Source organism: Neopelma chrysocephalum, unplaced genomic scaffold, assembly GCF_003984885.1.
Source record: "Neopelma chrysocephalum unplaced genomic scaffold, ASM398488v2 Primary Assembly neopelma1_96721, whole genome shotgun sequence".
In the NCBI taxonomy this organism is placed as follows: Eukaryota; Metazoa; Chordata; class Aves; order Passeriformes; family Pipridae; genus Neopelma; species Neopelma chrysocephalum.
Window position 1 is genome coordinate 1 of NW_020925365.1, and position 19,216 is coordinate 19,216.

The 19,216-nt window shown below is 42.0% G+C and overlaps 1 protein-coding gene across 1 annotated transcript in view; it reads left to right on the plus strand.

Annotated features, from left to right (window-relative positions):
- Positions 1-556: 556 nt before the first annotated feature.
- Positions 557-19,216, plus strand: part of LOC113981717 (zinc finger RNA-binding protein-like) — a 30,820-nt gene continuing 12,160 nt past the window's right edge. The window contains exons 1-7 of the mRNA XM_027709272.1: positions 557-634; positions 1,068-1,187; positions 9,668-9,813; positions 10,204-10,366; positions 12,598-12,803; positions 13,048-13,198; positions 15,385-15,526. Of these exons, the coding sequence (XP_027565073.1) occupies positions 557-634; positions 1,068-1,187; positions 9,668-9,813; positions 10,204-10,366; positions 12,598-12,803; positions 13,048-13,198; positions 15,385-15,526 (1,006 nt within the window). The remainder of the gene's footprint in view (positions 635-1,067; positions 1,188-9,667; positions 9,814-10,203; positions 10,367-12,597; positions 12,804-13,047; positions 13,199-15,384; positions 15,527-19,216) is intronic.

The window sequence follows — 19,216 nt, forward strand, 5'->3', positions numbered from 1 at the left end:
ACCTTCTTTGCTACAAGGGCACATTGTTGGCTCAAGTTCAGCTTGGTGTTCACCAGGACCCCCCCATGACCTTTTCTGCAAGCTGCTTTCCAGCTGGGTGGTCCCCCAGCCTGTTGAGATCTATCTCTCTGGATGGCAGCGCAACCCTGAGGCATATCAGCCACTGCTTCCAGTTTTGTGTCGTCAGCAAACTTACTGAGGGTACACTCTGCCCAGTCATCCAGATCATTAATGAAGATGTTAAACAGAACTCGACCCAACATTGCGCCCTGGGGTACACTACTAGATACTGACCTCCAACTAGATTTCATTCTACTGATTACTACCCTCTGGCCCTTGCCATTCAGCCCACTTTCAATCCACCTCACTGTATGCTTATCCAGCCCATACATCAACACTTTGTCTATGAGGATATTATGGTGAGACTGTATCAAACACCTTACTGAAGTCCACATAGACAATATCAACTGCTTTCCACACATGTTCCAGGCCAGTCACTTCACTGCAGAAGTTGATCAAGCATGACTTTGCTTTGGTGAAGCCATGCTGACTACCGATGATGATTTTCTTCTCCTTAATGTGCCTGGAAATGGTTTCCAGAATTAGTTGCTCCATCACCTTCCTGGGGATTGAGGTGAGGCTGACTGGCCTGTAATTCCCTGGGTTCTCCTTGAAGATAAGAGGGACAAGGCATTGAACCTGCAAAGGCTTGAGCTTATGTTTATGTTTTTGTATTGTGCATGTTTCTTTTGACCTCAGTGGGGCATTCTTCATGTTGGTGGCATGAGATATGTGGATGAAATCTGATGTAAATTATTCATCATTTGTAATTATTCAACTCATTATGTTCAGGGTCAAGTTTAAAGCTGTGGAAGAACTTTGTTGCCAATCACAATGGTGTGTCTATCAGAATTGAAAGTTCTATTTTGCCTTTTTTCAGTTACTGTGTGTACTTTTAAGCATGTTTTGAGATGGGTAGACATTATCCAGTGTCACTGAATTAGATGAATTTTTACATCAACTTTTGTTTAAAAAAAAGTAAAGGTGTTATAACTTTAATTTTCCAGGTAAGAAATGATGAAGGAAAGGTGATCCGCTTTCACTGTAAACTTTGTGAATGCAGTTTTAATGATCCTAATGCCAAGGAGATGCACTTAAAAGGGAGGCGGCACAGACTTCAGTATAAGGTTGGTAGAAGTGCTAATACTTTTATATGAAAATCTGCCAGATGTCAGCTGACTGATTACATGTTGTACTGGGTTTCTGGGGCCAGGCTTTGGTGGTGGTGGGGCTATAGGGGAGGCTTCTGTTAGAAGCTGCTCGAAGCTTCCCCCCATGTCCCACAGAGCCAATGTCAGCTGGCTCCAGGACAGACCCACCACTGGCCAAGGCCAAGCAAATCAGGAGTGATAGTAATGCTTCTGTGATAACATATTTAAGAAGGGAAAAAAAAGTTGTTGGGCAGAGGAACATTGCAGCCAGGGAAGAGAGGAGTGAGAACATGTGAACAGCAATGTAGACACTAAGGTCAGTGGAGAAGGATAGGGAGGAGGTACTCCAGGTGCCAGAGCCGAGGTTCCCCTGCAGCCCATGGTGCAGACCATGGTGAAGCAGGCTGTCCCCCTGCAGCCCATGGAGGACCACTGGGGTGCAGAGATCCACCTGCAGCCCGTGGAGGAGCCCACGCCAGAGTGGGTGGATGCCTGAAGGAGGCTGTGACCCCATGGGAGGCCCATGCTGGAGCAGTGTCCTGCCAGGGACATGCAGCCTGTAGAGAGAGGAGCCCACACTAGAGCACATTTCCCTGGTAGGACTTGTGGCCTTGTGGGGGACCCACATTGGAGCATCTTGTTTCTGAAGGACTGCACCCCATGGAGAAGTGACTCATGTGGCAACAGTTTTGTGAAGAACTGTCTCCCATGGGATGGACTCACACTGGAGAGGTTCCTGAAGGTCTGTCTCCAGTGGGAGGGACCCCATGGGAGCAGGGAAAGGACTCCTCTCCCTGAGCAGCAGCAGAAACAACTGACTGTAACCCCCATTCCCTGTCTCCCTTCACCACTGGGGGGGAGGAGGTAGAACTTGGAAGGAAGGAGGGGTGGGGGGAAGGTGTCTTTAAGACTGTTTTACTTCTCACTCTCCTGCTCTGATCCTGTTAGTAATAAATTAATTTAAAATCCCCACTTTGAGTCTGTTTTGCCCATGATGGTAATCAGTAAGTGACCTCTCCCAGCTCTTAACTCATGAATCCTTTGTTGTATTTTCTCTCCTATGTCCAGTTGCAGAGGGGAGTGAGAGAGCGGCTTTAGTGACTACCTGGCATCCGGCCAGGGTCAACCTGCTACACGTGTTCTTACATTTAAAGACTAGTCAGAAGTAGGTGCTCTGAGTAAACAGTGTATTAAAAAAGCTAGAGAAATATATTTCTTAGGGAGTATAGTCTTTAAAGTTGTATTGCCTAAAGAGACCGCAGAGAAAAAGACTCCAGGCCAATTTAATGTATAAGATAAGATAAAATATTGGATACATTTTACAAAAGCCAAATGCAAATTTTGGTTCTAAACCCAATCCACAGTTACCAACTGTACAGATAATATGTATGGAAGAAACAGTTTAAGCCACATCCTCTTCATCGGTGTCAGGCTCTGATTTGCTAGTTGTTCCAGGAACAGAAGCTTTCTTAACTCTGGAGTAATGAAACCAGGGTCCTTTGCCAGCAACTTTGACTGCAGTGAAGGAGGTCAGCAGGACTTGGAATGGTCCTCTCCACTTAGCTCGCAGAGGGTCACTGTCCCACCATTTAACATAGACCCAGTCTCCAGGCTGGAATTGATGAGCAGGGGTGTCCAATCCTATGGATCTGGATAACTCAATGAATCTCTGGAGTTTCTGTAAAGTAGAGCCTAAAGCCATTAAATACTTTTGTAAATCAATTTTCCCCCTCATGTGAATGTCCCCTGGAATATGCAGAGCTTGATATAGTCTCCCATATAATATTTCATAGGGACTTATGTTATCTCTCCGCCTTGGTTGTATGCGAATCCTCAGCAGAGCTAGAGGCAAAGCCTGAACCCATGACATGGATGTTTCCTGACAAATTTTACCAATTTGCATTTTAAGAGTACCATTCATACTTTGCCCCTTGCCTGAGGTCTGTAGGGAGTATGCAAGTCCCAAACAATTCCCAGGACGAGACAAACCTTCTTCACTACTGTTGCAATGAAATGTGTCCCTCTATCTGATGACATTCCTAGAGGAACCCCAAATCTTGGAATTGTATGATTGAGCAAAGCTTTTACCACTTCCCTTGCTGTGTTAGTGCGACAGGGGTAAGCTTCAGGCCATCCACTGAAGGTGTCAACCAGTACTAGTATGTACTTGTATCCCTCCCTGGGTGGTAACTCAGCAAAATCTATTTGCCAATAATCTCTGGGAAGGTCCCTGACCTTTGTTACCCCTAGCACCACTCTCTTGCTTGTATCAGGATTATTTTGCCTGCAGATTTCACATTTACTTACAGTAGATTGCAGGACTTTGGTCATACCTGTCCCTATTACTACCTTCTTCAAATGTTTTAAAAGATTTTCTGTTCCCTAGTGGGTAGCCTCATGCTCCTGCAGAGCTATCTCCCTGAGGAGTTGGGGTGTGATCACAACCTGTCCTGTAGGTGTAACAGCCCATCCACTTTCCTTGATTTCAGCTTTAAGGGACTTAATTAACTGGTGGTCTCTCTCATCATATTTTGGGGTGAACCCTGTCAGATTGATTTCCTTCTGTGGTGTTACTGCTAGGATACCTTTTTCTGCAGCCCCTTTTGCTACCTGGTTGGCAAAATGATTTCCCAGTTTGGGAGTTGTTTTCCCCTTTTGATGAGCTCTGCAATGCGTGATAGACACTTCCTCAGGCTTCCAAATATTCTGCAGGAGTGCATGGATTTGGTCTGCATGTTTGTTCCCACTGCCTTGGGCGGTTAGTAGCCCTCTCTCTTTCCAGATGTCTCCATGGGCATGTACAATGCTGAATGCATATTTAGAATCAGTCCAGATATTTACCTTCTTTCCTTCGCTCAGTTCTAGAGCTCTTGTCAGTGCAATCAGTTCTGCTTTTTGGGATGATACATCCACTGGCAAGGCCTTCGCCTCAATTACCTCATCCTTGGTTGTCACTGCATACCCTGTCATTCGCTTGCCATCCCGCATGAAACTGCTTCCATCCATGTACAGTTCCCAATCTGGGTTTTCCAGAGGCACGTCCTTCAGGTCTGGTCTGCTGGAATAGACCTCCTCAATGGTCTGCAAACAGTCATGCTCGGGCACACTGTCAGTCAGTGTTGAGGACAGAAACATAGCAGGATTAACAGTAGATGTTGTTTTCAGGATAACATCATCCTGTTCCAACAACACAGCTTGATATTTAAGCATTCTGCTAGGGGACAGCCAGTGGCCCCCCTTTTGCTCAAGCACAACTTGGACTGCATGGGGTACGTACATGACAATGCGCTGCCCAAGGGTGAATTTTCAGGCATCCTGGATCAGGATAAGAGTTGCTGCTACAGCTCTCAAACACCCGGGCCATCCTTGGCTAACACTGTCTAGCTGTTTGGAGAAGTAGGCCACAGCCCTTCACTGGTTTCCCAGGGTCTGTGACAGTACCCCCAGAGCAACATTCAGTTGCTCATATGTTAACAGTTCAAAAGGCTTAGTTAAGTCTGGTGGTCCCAATGCTGGACCTGACATTAAAGATTGTTTCAGCTGTTTAAATGCGGCCCTGGTTTCATCTGTCCATCTCATGACTCCTTCCTTGGCCGCTTTTAGTGCTCCATATAGGGGTTTGACTAGTAACCCATAGTTAGGTATCCACAGGCGACACCATCCTACCATTCCTAGGAAAGCCTGCATTTCTCATATGGTGTAGGGCTCTGGAAGACAACAGATGGCTTCCTTCCGGTCTGTGCTGAGTCATTGATGTCCACGATAGATCTCAAGCCCCAAATAGATGACTATTTCCTTTGCAATCTGTGCCTTTTCTTTTGAGACTCTATACCCACTTAGTCCCAAAAAGTTTAAAAGACTTACAATGAGCTGGATGCACTCATCCCGACTTTTGGCAGCAATTAGTATTGTCCGCATACTGCAGGACAACTCCTTCTGGCTGCTGCCTTCTCCAGTCCTCCAGTTCTTTTGCCAGTTGGTTTCCCAATATAGTCGGACTGTTCTTGTAGCCCTGGGGTAGAACCGCCCAGGTGAGTTGAGTTCTTCTCCCTGTTTCAGGATTTTCCCATTCAAAAGCAAAAAGCTCTTGACTTTCTTTATGCACGGGAATGCAGAAGAAGGCATCCTTGATATCAAGCACAGTAAACCACCCTAAATCATCTGTTAATGTGGTCAATAAGGTATAAGGGTTGGCCACTACTGGGTGTATATCCTCTGTTATTTTGTTGACTGCCCTTAGATTCCGCACCAATCAATAGCTCTTGCCATCAACCTTTTTTACCAGTAGGATGGGGGTATTGTATTTAGATTCACATTCTACCAATAACCCAAATGTAAGAAACTTTTCAATTAGGGGTGCTAATCCTTTACAGCTTTATATCTTCAAAGGGTATTGTTTTTGTCTTACCACTGTTGCTTCTGGTTTGAGTGTGATGCTTACAGGTTCTGCTTGCTTGGACCTCCCAGGACAATTGCTAGCCCACGCTATAGGGGTGACAGCATTCTCAACCTCTGCAGAGATCTCTCCGTGGTTCTCCTGTATGAAAAAGGTAGCTGCCTCGATATATTTAGTGTCAGGAATTATGACTTTTATTCCCTCCCCTTGCAAAATTTAATTTTGGCTTCTAATTTCTCCAATAGATCCCTATGCAGTAAAGGCTTAGGAGAGTTTGGCATATAGAGGAATTGATGAGTTACCCAGTGCTTTCCCAATTTAAATCTCAAAGGTTTAAAGAAAGGCCTTGTTTCGCTTACCCCTGTAGCACCAACCACCGTTACAGTATCATGACTCAGTTTCCTTCCCAAAGTATTTAACACAGAATATGATGCGCCTGTATCAACCAAGAATTCAACTTCTTCTCCCCCCAGCTTAGCTACAACCAGAGGTTCTGCTGGGGAAGAATCCCCCAGTCCTCTTCAGACACCCTGTCCATCCTGGTCCACAGTCAGTTGAAGGACTGGGGTTCCACTTTTCTTCAGATCTGGACAATCCCTTTTCCAGTGCCCTTTCTTTTTGCAGAAAGAACACCAGTCATTCCCCTTATCATGCTGGCAATTCCATTTAAAACACCTGTCTTATCGCTCTTTCTACATAAGTAGCCACCTTCTCTGGGTTCTCTCTATATTCCCCAACTGAGGCCTTCCATTGTTGTAACTCAAGCAGAGAAAAAGGGACTTTTATCAAAATCGATCTTTGATTACCCATGGCCTGTCCCTTTTGTTCTCGTTCTCCTAGCCACCGGGCTTGGGTCTGACAAAGCCTCACGCACCATTCTCCCCCTTCCCCTCGCAGTTGCAGCAGAAACTTTTCCCTTTGTTTTTGGTTTTACTATGGGAGCTCTTTCCTCCTCTGAGATGTTGTCTGATTCGTCATCAGAGGCTTCTGTACCTGGGTCAGTGAGATCACTATCTCTAGTTTTGGTTTTCATGCTCGAAGGGTCAAAGAGACCGGGAGTGACTTGCTTCTCCTCAGGGAACCCATTCCCTCATGATATGGGGCAAAAGCTGAAAAAGCCCCTTCCCCCCCAAATGGGAAAACCTGCATACCGGGGGGGGGCAGTTGGAATGACCCCGCCCCCAGTGTACCCTGAGGGGGGGGTAAGGTCCATACAGGACTGGGAGTTGGAATGGGGAAGAGGTGGCTCTGGCTCTGCCCTTAATGGCGTAGCCAGAAGCACCGGTGTCGATCGGAGCAGCGACAGCGCCTTTAGGCGCCACCTCTGATCCTCCTCCTGTAGCGGCAGTCACTTTGCCTGTAGCTGCCGAGGTATCGTGGGCAGCCGAGTTGGCACCGCTTGTAGCCGCACAGCATTCAGACACGGGGCGAGCCGTGTCTGTGCCGGTCGCAGCTACGGAGTGTTCTGCGCCTGCCACGGTCCCTGTCTGGTCCGCCAGACCCGCAGCAGCCCCTGCTCCAGCACTACTTCCCCCAGGACCCGCGGTTGTGGCTCCTGCCGTGGTGTCCACAGGGCATCCAGTCCCTGCTTGTCCCATAGAGGCAGCTCCCGCTGCCACTGCTCCAGTAGCTGCCACTCCTGTCCCCACCTGTCCTGTAGCAGCAGCTCCCGCCACTGTCGCTCCCACAGCGGTAGCTCCCGTGGCAGCCCCTGTCTCCGCCAGTCCCGTGGCTCCCGCTGCTGCCAGGGCTTTCTCTAACTTATATTCCTTCTTCCATTCCGGACGGTTTAAAAAAACCAGAAACAATTCAGCATACACTACTTCTCTCCACCTTATGGAGGATTGACATAAGCTGTAACACTGTATTCATTTGAAAAGAGCCAAACTTGGGCCAAGTGTCCCCTTCGTGCAGCCTCTGCAACGGCCACATGTTTATAGACAGCCTGCATAACTCCTGCCTCTTTAAAGATGTTTCAGGACCTGTCAAATGCCTCCAGTGCCGCAAAACCAAGGCTAAAGGAGATCCTTTTGGAATCTCCTCCTCTCAGGACTCGATACAACCCATAATGACAACTACCAGGCAGGAAGAAACTCCCCAGCACCCAATGTGAACCCCTGGCCTCAGGATTACCAAACAGGCTCTCTCTCTGCACGCCACCACCGACTTCAAATGAGGGTGGGCTATTTGATGCAGAAAAGGTGTCCCTTTTCCTTCCAGCTGTACCAAGCCAATACAAAACCCCCTGACTAACCACAGTGGTACTGTCCCTGCCCTGCCTTTACAGAAGCCGCACCAGTGAGGGGGGGTCCTCCACCTGCACCCCCTTAACCATCCTGGACCAGTCAAGCTGCCCATCCAGGCGAAATGCTTTTTGCCCACAGACTGGGAAAACAGCGACTTTTGCAACAACACAGGGCCCCAAAGTCTCACTTCCCAGCCCACCATATTCCCCAATTTCCAGGAAAAACCCAATTTACAGTTGCTAGCAAAATTAACCCTAAAAGAACTGCTCTTTTATCTCACCTGTGCCCAGGATTGTTAGGAGCTGGGGCTTCTCAGGCTCAGTGCGGGAACCCTTCAAATAAGTGGTGCCAGATGAAAAGGTCTCGCAGGATGAAATGGCTCTATCCAAAGAAGTTGCAGGTCCAACAGCTTCCAGGGTGCTGGATTTCAATTTCCACCTTTTGGGTGCCTTTTTATTGCCTAAAGAGACTATGGAGAAAAAGACTCCAGACCAATTTAGTGTATAAGATAAAAGGAGCGGGTCCTTTAATCAGGCCTCAGGCCCAGGGGAATACACACGACGCACCCACCCAGACAGTGGTTCTATGATTTTATAATAAGGTCCATCCAATCCCGGATCTATCCACCCCCGGTTCTGCCCCCCGACACACGGCTTCGGGAATTGGGTCTGGGGGCATTTGAGACCCCTTCTTCCTCATCTTCATTTTCTTCACAGCACGTACAGTCCTTGGAGCTACTCCAAAGTTCTGGGCTTGAAGGTTGCTTTGTCTGTGTGATACCTTCTGGTCCAGGCCTAGGGTACGATGTTCTTAAACAGAGGTGTTTTTCTACAATTCTACCTTGAAAGGAAGACTAAACACGCTAACGGAATTTAGAGGGATTGATATGAAATGGGATAATAGGGTTGGGTATGTGTAATTACTATGTTAAAGGGTAAGGGATTATACAGCTACATTAAAATCTACATTTACTACACAACTACTTCTAAAATCTACAATAGTGAAAAAATCCGAAAAACTCTGAGGCATCATTGTAATGCAGACTGTGAAACCGCATTTTGGTTTGGGTGTTTTTTAAACATTCTGAACATTGCTTTGCAACGTTTAAATATTGTACGATGTGCAAGCAATAGTAGGTGCTTTGTTGTTTACCGTGAATTTCAAATGCTTGATATTTTTGGCAGGATAAACCACATAAACCCCTTGTGGAAACATTTGAGAAACAAGTATTGTAGACTTTTTAGTCGTGAATGGACAGACACCTACAGTGACACATAGTGTGCGTTTTCGTTATTGTAAGATTATATAAGAAGAATCTACTGTGGTCTCAGGAGATACAATGGGCCTGCATGATCATGAAAGGGATGAAAGAAGAGGGAAAAATTGCCAGAGAAATGTATTCAGTGACTCGTGATTATGCTCCTGTATGAGGGACCCTTCAGGAACAGTGCATCAGGAAGCACATTGTAGTTAAGATGACATGTTTTTTTTCAGGCTATAGAGTAATCATCCTGCTACAGAATGAACAGCAAATTACATAGTATTTCATGTAACATTTTAACCTTAAATAGCTTTGTTCTCATATAGCTGAAGAGGGAATTCATGCTATATGTAATACATTGCTATTTCTTTCCTTTGTAATACTGGACACAGATTTTCATCAGTTGTTCATTCAGTGTAGTTCTAAAACTGCATTTTACTCCCCCTGATTTTATTGTAGACCAGTAGTGTGTGCTAAATGTGTCAGAAGAACTTCGTAACCTTGAGATGGCAAGAGGCAAACCAACATTTCACTTGTTATTTTTCTGAACTAGAAAAAAGTAAACCCAGATTTACAAGTAGAAGTAAAGCCCAGTATTCGAGCAAGAAAAATTCAAGAAGAGAAGATGAGGAAACAGATGCAGAAAGAAGAATACTGGAGAAGGCGAGAAGAGGAAGAACGCTGGAGGATGGAAATGAGGTAATGCATTCTGTTTTATCAATGAATGAGACAAAGCTGCAGTCAGATTATCTAAAACTACTTCTGTAGTTACTTATTTTGATTACTTGTTTTGGGAACTCTGTACTGTCTTGTTTTAAATTAAGCTGTCATTATCCCTCTGGGGTTTTGTGGGTTTTTTTGTTTTGTTTTGTTATTTGTTCAATCCCTCTGAGGAATGTAGACTTACTAGAATTATTTGCTATAAATTCAGGCCTGCTTTCAAAATAACCATTCATTTTAGGTACCCTCTGGAGCTCATTGGTATTTGCTCTTGATTACTAGAAATGAGTTAGTGAGAACATTCAAGAATTTATTTAGAATGGTTGCAAGTATTAACTGCTATGTAAAGAGAACACTGATGCTCTTCAGGCGATATGAAGAGGACATTTACTGGAGGAGAATGGAGGAAGAGCAGCATCAGTGGGATGACCGCCGCAGAATACCAGATGGAGGATATCCTCATGGTCCTCCAGGACCTCTAGGCATGCTGGGAGTTAGACCAGGAATGCCTCCTCAACCCCAAGGACCAGCTGTGAGTTTCTTAACTTGAGGGGGGAAAAAAAAGAAAGAAATCATACTTACCAAGAGGCACAGTTAAGAACTATAAATTGTTCAGTGATACTTCAGTTGTCTCCAGTGTTTCTTAAAGGATTGAGAAAAGTGAAGAAAAAATTTTATACTAATTAAACTCTGTAGGTGGACCTGTCTTCTGAAATAAGCCCACTTATATGATGAAAGAATGCCTTGAAGACAAATATTGTTTCTTCTGAAATACAAGTCACTCTGGATTTGTGTACTACTTCTTAATTTATTTAGTTGCATTATACTTTTATTTATCGAATTGTGGACAAATGTATGGATAAAAAGTGGTTGGATCGTCAGTCCCAGAGGATAATGGTTAGTGGTGGGCCTTACTTTACCTGGAGGTCAGTAACAAGTGCAGTGACGCATGTGTTTATACTGGGATTTGTCTCATTAGCACCTTATCAATGATCTGAAAGGTGATGGAGTGAGTGCTCACTCATCAGGTTTGCAGCTGACATGAAACTGAATTGGTTTGGGGTGGGGAGAACAGCTTAAACCTTTGAGGGCAGGGCTACCATCCAGCAGGACCTAGGCAGACTGGAGGAATGGACCAACAGGAACTTTATAGGATTCTGCAAGGACAAATTCCTAATGCTGCACTTGGGAAGGCATAATCACTTGCACTGAGGGGCTGGGTAGCAGCCCTGCTGAAAGGTACCTGGGGTTCTTGGCAGATAGTAAGCTGAACATGAGCCAACCATGTGCCCTGGCAGCAAGCAAGGCTAACAGCCTCCTGGGTGATGTTAACAGGAGCATAATCAGTAGATAAAGGGAAGCGATCTGCTTTCATTAGACCCAAACTGCAGTACTGCATTCAGTTTTGGGCTTTCCAGTACAAGAAAGATACTGATAAACTGTAGCAGGTTCAGTGTGGGGCTACTGGGATCAGGGGTCTGGAGTGTGTGCCCTGTGAGGAGAGACTTGAGGGATCTGGGCCTGTTCAGCCTGGAGAAGAGATAGCTTCAGTGGGATGTAATAACCTTCTAATACTTCTAATACCTGTTCATTATAAAGACAATGGAGCCAGGCTCTTTACAGTTGTGAGGGGGCGGGAGATACAACCGGCTTAAGTAGAGACAAAAGGGGTGCAAACTGAATACAGGAATGTTTTTTCTTTTTTTCTCCACACAGACGTTTTGAAGCTTCCATCTTTGGCGGTTTTCAAGAACCGACTGGATGAAGCTCTGAGCAACATGATATAGTCTTATAGCTGACCATGGTTTCCACAGGAGGCTGGACTAGAGGACCTCCTGAGGTCCCTTCCTATTTGAATTCTTCCATGATTCTATGAAAGCAATCATAGATATTTATTTTGCAGCAGTATGCAAGTATTTCCCAGTTAACAAATGACAATAGATATTTATGTTGGGGAGGTACTTTTGATCCTGGGATTTCCCAATTTGTTTATTTTTGATACATTTCATGTTTTTTTCAGATATGATAGATTGTGATCAGTGTAAGTTGTTAAGGACACCAGTTCATGTTTTGTTACATCTCAATAATTTGAGGTTTGAATATTCTGTTGTTTAGCCACATGTTTGGTTTTTGGTCACACATCACCTGTGAATTTGGAAGTATATCATAGAATAGTTTGTGTTGGAAGGGACCTTAAAGATTATCTAGTTCCAACCCCCCTGCCATGGGCAGGGACACCTTCCACTAGACTAGCTTGTTCCAAGCCCTCTCCAACCTGGCCATGAACACTTCCAGGGATGGGGCATCCACAACTTGTCTGGGCAACCTGTTCTAGTACCTCATCACCTTCACAGTAAAGAATTTATTCCTAATATCTAATCTAAACCTACCCATTTTCAGTTTAAAGCCCTTGTCCTATCACTACATGCCCTTGTAAAAAGTCCATCTCCAGACTTCTTGTAGGACCCCTTTAGGTACTGGAAGGTGCTATAAGGTCTCCCTGGAGCCTTTTCTTCACCAGGCTGAACAGCCCCAACTCTTTCAGCCTGTCTTCATAGGAGAGGTGCTCCAGCCCTCTGATCATCTTCCTGCCCCTCCTCTGGACTCACTCCAACAGGTCCACATCCTTTTTATGTTGGGGTCCCCAGAACTGGACGCAGTACTCCAGGTGGGGTCTCATGAGAGCAGAGTAGAGGGGGAGAATCAACTTCCTTTACCTGTTGTGTACCCAAATTTCAGAAATGTGCTTTTTCATCTGTTTAGCCTCTTCGCCGCCCTGACTCCTCTGATGACCGCTATGTGATGACCAAACATGCAGCTATATATCCAACAGAGGAGGAACTTCAAGCAGTCCAAAAAATTGTTTCTATTACTGAGCGTGCTTTGAAACTTGTTTCTGACAATATGACTGACCATGAAAAAAGCAAGAGCAAAGAGGGAGACGACAAAAAAGATGGCAGTAAAGACAGGTATTTTTTTCCTTATTATTTGTTAAGAATTTTATGACTTGTTTCTGAAGTAATTTTATGTTTTTCCTTGTACTGTTATCAGTGCTTTCAGGAATTCTGTTCCTTTTGGGTTTTGATATTACATATGTCACTGTGACCTCAAGAGTATAAGGAATACTTCTATTTTATTTAATTTTTCTATCTGCAGGTTTAGTTTTATGATTTTTATATTATTTTAAATGCAACTTTTAACTGTAATTCACAGAGCTTTGAAAGGAGTTTTACGGGTGGGCGTTTTGGCTAAAGGTTTGTTACTCCGTGGAGACCGAAACGTCAGTCTTGTTTTGTTATGTGCTGAGAAGCCTTCAAAGATGTTACTCAGTTGTATTGCTGAAAATCTTCCCAAACAACTTGCAGTAAGTAATATTTAGATTTTTGGATTTGAATTTTGGTAAAGATACTGTAAAAGTGTGTCCTCGAGTCAAATATCTGTAGGGCTGACCATGCTGCATTTCATAGCTCAGGTTCAGTTTTTTTCAATTTCTGAGCATTTCTGTCTGAATTCAGGGACTATGCTGCATGTTTGGCTTTTTGTATATTGTGTCCATACAAGTGCCTAGGTGCTTATGAGAGTGGTGTAGTATCAATCATTATTTAATAGATTTCATTTAACTGGGAAATAGAAATGAGCAGAAGAAAGGCTATTATCCAGTTACCAGCAGCAATAGAGGTAATTTGTGCAGTGTTGCAGGAAGCTTGCACTGCCTGAAGGTCAAAGTTCTCCATTAATGCCAGTCTGTTTGTACTTGTGTATTAGGGAGAGGTTCGAGGATATACTGAAGCTTGAAAACTCAGACACCATTGAAAGCTTAACAAAAAACCAAGATTTATTATCAAGAGGGTGGCCAACAAAACAAACAAACCCAAAAGGGAGGAAGGAGGAGAGAAATAAGCCCCAGTTACCCAGCTGTTGCCCATAAAGTTATCTTACCGACCTAGCATGCCTATAATTACCCATAGCAGAAGCGGCATCCTTGGAGAGTTAGTAAGTTCACAAAACTGGCAGGCGTCCCCACCGAAAGGCAATGTTGTCCTTGGTGTGAAGTTAGCTCCCCTCCAAGAAAGCACTATCTACTTTTATACAATTAACTGAGTGACCACAACCTCCCAGGTGTGGCCAGCACCGCCCAGCCAGAGGCCCTCAGTTCCACCTTCTGATTATGTAAGTGCATCTCTTCTGCGCATGTGTGAGAACTTCGGAAATCCCCTCACGCAGTTGCAGTATGTTTTGGGGGTCTTTCTTAATTGAGTCTGGGGGTGAGCCTTCCTCCCCTCCTCATCAAAATCTCCCTTCAAATGCCCTTGGCAGACAATTAGCCAATCACAGACCACCAGTTAAAACAGTTTATACAAGAAGCTCTCTTCAAGGACAACTTTCCCGTTTATCAGTGCTTGTTTTCCCATAACTTGGCAGGGAAAGAGCAAAGCTTTCACAGGTGGCAGGGCCAAACACAGACCAAAAATATCAGCATAATTCACCCTGGTACATACTTGTCTTGTTTCCAGTTTGTATGTGTCAATGCTTTGTAGTCCCACAATTATTTAACTATGTCTTGTGTGTGTTTTTTTTCATTTGGCACTAAAAAAAAGAATACACACAGTCTTCAACCATTCAGCAAAATTCATATAAACCATTTACTGTATTTCTATAAGAAATGAAAGTACAGAATAAAGTTTTTAGCTTCAGTGTTCTCTACTGAACAAAGCCTGTCCACCATTATTATAGAATGCTTGTCACAGCATCAGTATTTCAATGCAGTCTGGTAAAATGCTTGACAGAATCAGGGGCATGGTAGAGACATTAGCAGGATCAGATTAATTAGAAAAATAATCTTGGGTTTGCTCTTGTTTGAAATAACACAACAGAAAAAAACTTAAAAACTACACATCTTGGTCTGGCTTTGTGGAGAATTCACTTGTCCCTCTAGTTTGTGGAAGGTGATAGAGGTGCCTACAGCTTTATTTTGGGAGTGTTTAGAGTTATTAAATCTAGTTGCAAGAAGCAATTCTGAGTAACTACCTTGTTACTCTTACTTTTTTTCCCCCTGGTGTTAATCTTGCCCTTTGTTCTCATCAGAGGATGTTGCGATAGCCAAGTATAGAATGTGACTTGCAGTACCCACCCTGTAACTGCGAACTTGAAGAACTACCACTGCATCTTTGTGCTTTTTAAAAGCTCCTATGTTCCAATGAGAAAAATATCGAACTGGCATTTGAAGTGGCACTAAGGCTTTTCTTTATCTCAAACGCTGTTATGTAATTTACTTAGTATTTGAATTTCACTTATGGGTAGGTTTGCTTTTTTCTTTTGCATGCTTGGCAACTGCTGTGTGTTTTCATTAATGATTTGGAAACAGTATGCAAGTCCATATACATATATATCTTAATTGTGTATAATGTTGTTTCTTTGAATACAGAGGTATCTGCTTCATATAATTATATTGTGTTTCTGTCTTTCTGTTCACAAAGACTATGTTGAAAAACATTTTCTTCCCCTTACTTGGCCACATGCTAATAGAAATTTCTGTTTCTTGATATTTAGGTAATAAGTCCCGAGAAATATGATATCAAGTGTGCAGTCCCAGAAGCCGCAATAATTTTAAATTCATGTGTGGAACCCAAAATGCAAGTTACTATCACACTGACATCTCCAGTCATTCGGGAGGAGAACATGAGGGATGGAGGTTGGGAAGTTGTTCAAGATGTTACTTCTATCTATTCTGCTTAAGATAGCATTAAGGTCCTAGAGGGCAACATACTGGCATAACTAATGTAGTTGATCAAAACAAGCAGTCTCAGTAGAGAAAAATTAGTTATAAAAAATGCTTATATGGTGCATTTAATTTTTAAAAATTCTAGCCTAAATTCCAAACTCAGCTTTCTGGAAAAGATACAAACTTGATTTTTTTCCCCTCTTATACAATTCTATGGAAAGTTAAGTATTTTATAGCAACTGGCTATAAACTGGCTTTCTAGTGCAGTCTTGCCCTAAAGGAAAGATTGTATGGTTCTAGAAAAATCACGTTTTCAGATTTTAGCTGGATCAGTATTACCATCATTTACACATTCCAAATAGCAACACTACTTTTGATGGTAACAGTGCTTATAACTTTAAAAGATGTAATTTTTTTTCCAGCTCTCTGAGGTTACTTTTTGGTCTGGAGTGATTTTTGAGTATATTTAGGCTCCTGATATTGCAATCAGTCTTCTATCCAACTGGCAAACTCAGACTTGTAAAATAAAAAATAGCTTTGTCATTTCAGCTGTAGCAGAAAGTGGAGTTTGTAAATAAAATTATGTTTCTGAAGTTAACAGTTTCTCTGGTGCCAGCAATGTTGCTTTAAGGTCTGTTTTGTAATGCTTTGAAAGCTCTAAAAGCTTTTTAAACCAACAAGCATGATTAATGTCTGCAGTACATTGGTTCTTTCTGTTTACGGGTCAGATAAAATTAACTTTTGTTTCCTTTTAATCCTGCATTTTCATAGTTGAAAAAGATTGTGACAAACAGGGTTCTAGTGTTTGACAGTGAATCTACGGATAGGAAATCTGAGGCTATCTTAACATTTCTCCTATGCAGGTTGAAAACAAATTGTGTGTGTATACATACATGTGCTTGTATTTATATAAGCCACAGAGACTTTTTTATTTCATCTCATCATTACATGTCCTCGAAATTTTTAAATTGCATTAGTAAATGTTCTGTAGCATTAGTGCATTGTAAGCAAGCTGTGTCAACCAAGTCATCTTACATAATCAGAAAGAAAAATATCAAGATATATTCTCTAGTTTGGATGACTTCTGAAGAGTCTTGAAGAGTCTTAAAGAGTGCTTTGTACATGATTTTTGAGCTGTACGTATTATTCCTAGCTATAAAGTCTTTGTACATGTACTGTCACACTCAACCAATTCTACTTGTTTTTTGAAAATCTAAGTGTAACATGACTCTAAATTTGTCTATGCTGAATCAGACTTCATGTATTATTTAATTTCATAAAGAATACTTTAAAATATTTGATTATTAAATTACATTAAGCATTAAATGAAATTAACTTTAAACACCATGTTTGTTTATTAACATACTGTGAAAAAGTGCAATATTGATCATGCCACAATACTAAATTTCTGTTTTCTGGCCTAAAACTCTATGATGTAGACTAAAAAGAAAACAAATTTCAAATTACTGTGATCAATCCCGTAATTTATGCTACCTAAAGGAAACAAATCTGTACTTTTGTCTGACCCATACTTGAGTTAAAATGATCATTGTCAGTTTATTCACTTCTGGAGTACTGCCTCTAGGTAAGCAAAATCCAGTTAGATTTCTCTTCTAAGACACTGAGCAGTATATAACATTCACTTCTGAAACTAGAACAAATAGAAGACTGAATTGAAAATTATTGCAGCAAAAAGGCCTTATTATGAAGACTGCTGCTTATTTGCTGCAGAGTAATAGTATGTGTTTGTTTTTTTTCTTGCTGCAGCTCCTCATGCTCTGTGTCTTACAATGGTTTAAAGTTTTCTTTCTTTTTTTTTTTTTTAGCCTGTTTGGAGAGCTAGTTCAGGTGATAAGGAAGGCTTTACTGGAAGAACCAGTTTGAGTAAAGATGAGACTGAGACTTGCATGTGGAGTAGAATCATGTTTGATGTGTAATAATCCTATTACATGATAAAAGGCTAAAAAAACCCCAACAAACCAGTGTCAAATAAAATTGTTAACCATATAGCTACTGTTCCTTACAGTATTGTGCATTTGACAGTTTACCGGATCTGATATGTACAAAGGGCTCTAACCCCCGCTGTGGAGTCTTTCCTTCAGCAAACAAAGTGTACATACTTATAAAAACATATATGTGTGCGCGCATGTCTTTTTTTCATCCTTAGCTAACAGCCCTGGTCCAAAGCCTTCTAGCAGAGGGACTTTGTTTCTGTCAGGGATTGCTGCCAAGACATTGGAAGGATTTTTGACCAAGGTCTTCTAAAGCTCAGTGTCACACCTGCCATGCTTTACAAAGGAAGGGGTTTGGAGGCATAGACCTAGCATCTGCTGTTACTTTAAGTTTTTTCTTTTTGTCTTTGTCTCTATCCTAGAATTAAGCAGTGTTCACACTAGTCTTTAAATAGTTGACTGGGTAAAATGTATTTCACATAATAAAACTTAGCAAAATTGATATGCCTGTTAGCTTTTAATGAAGAGGTAGGGTGGACACAGCATGTCTAACTGAAGATTAACCCTTTATATTTAGGGTAGTAATAAATTAAGTTATATAGGGTAAGAATTCATGCTTGTGTTTTGTAAATTAATTCAATTTTTTTGTCTTAGCTTAACAGGGTGGTAGGTTAGGCATCTGAATTTAAAGACTATTTAAGGGGTTAATTCTGAAATGTGAAATAGATGCAAAAAAATCACATATTAACTATTACAAGAGTTTCCTTGATACATTTTTTTCAGTCAATGTATTCTCAGTGCAATTAGGTGTCTTGCAACTTCTGAATTAGTCTTTTTAAGTTTCAAGGATATTCATATCATACCTATTAGTACCACATTTTAGACTGACATTTCCAGCACTGAGCAAGATTCTCTTCTGTGCACTTAAACTGTAATTCTTTTTAGTAAAATTATTTTCCATATTGAAGTTTTTCAGAGCTAGAAGTAATTGGAGTTTCAAATTATATAGGGAGTTATTGTGATAAAAATTTGCATAGTGTAATCTATTTGCATAGTAGTTTTAAAAGAATGTAAAAAATGGACTGATTAGGCTACTAGACACAACGGACACATATTTTTAATTTCTCAACCTTATTTTGCCTCTATTTACCTGCTGTGGGTTTTCTCTAAATATACTCCTTGTCTTTTTATATCCAAGTTTTACTTGTTTCATCAGTTATCTTACCTGGCACCCCTCTTGTAGAGGTGTGGGTTTGATTTTTTGTTTTAAATGAAATACCACTTTAAATGTCTTCATTTGTTCTGTAAATACCTTGTTGGTGCAGTTCTTCTTCTTTCCACTTTAACATATAGTCCATAAGTTTAAATATCTGTGTGAGAAGATACCTATGTTCTTCTCAGCTTTGTTCTTATTTTGAAATCCTCCCCCTTTTAGCCCTGTGCAGAGCAATGGGACTATCCTATTAAAAAATGTCCAAATCTGAAAGGAGTACTTCATATTTAAGTTTAATTATTATTTTGCAAAGTTATAGCACCATGTTAATTCATGGCTTTTTAGTTCTCTCTAAAGTACCCTACTATTTATTTTGCATTTGTATATAAATAGGTGGTTTCTGAGCTGTCTCTCTGCAGCATCCCTAGAAGCTTCTTCTTGCTGGCATGTTTCATGAGACTACATATATAAATTCTGTTCTCGGAGTTTCACCCC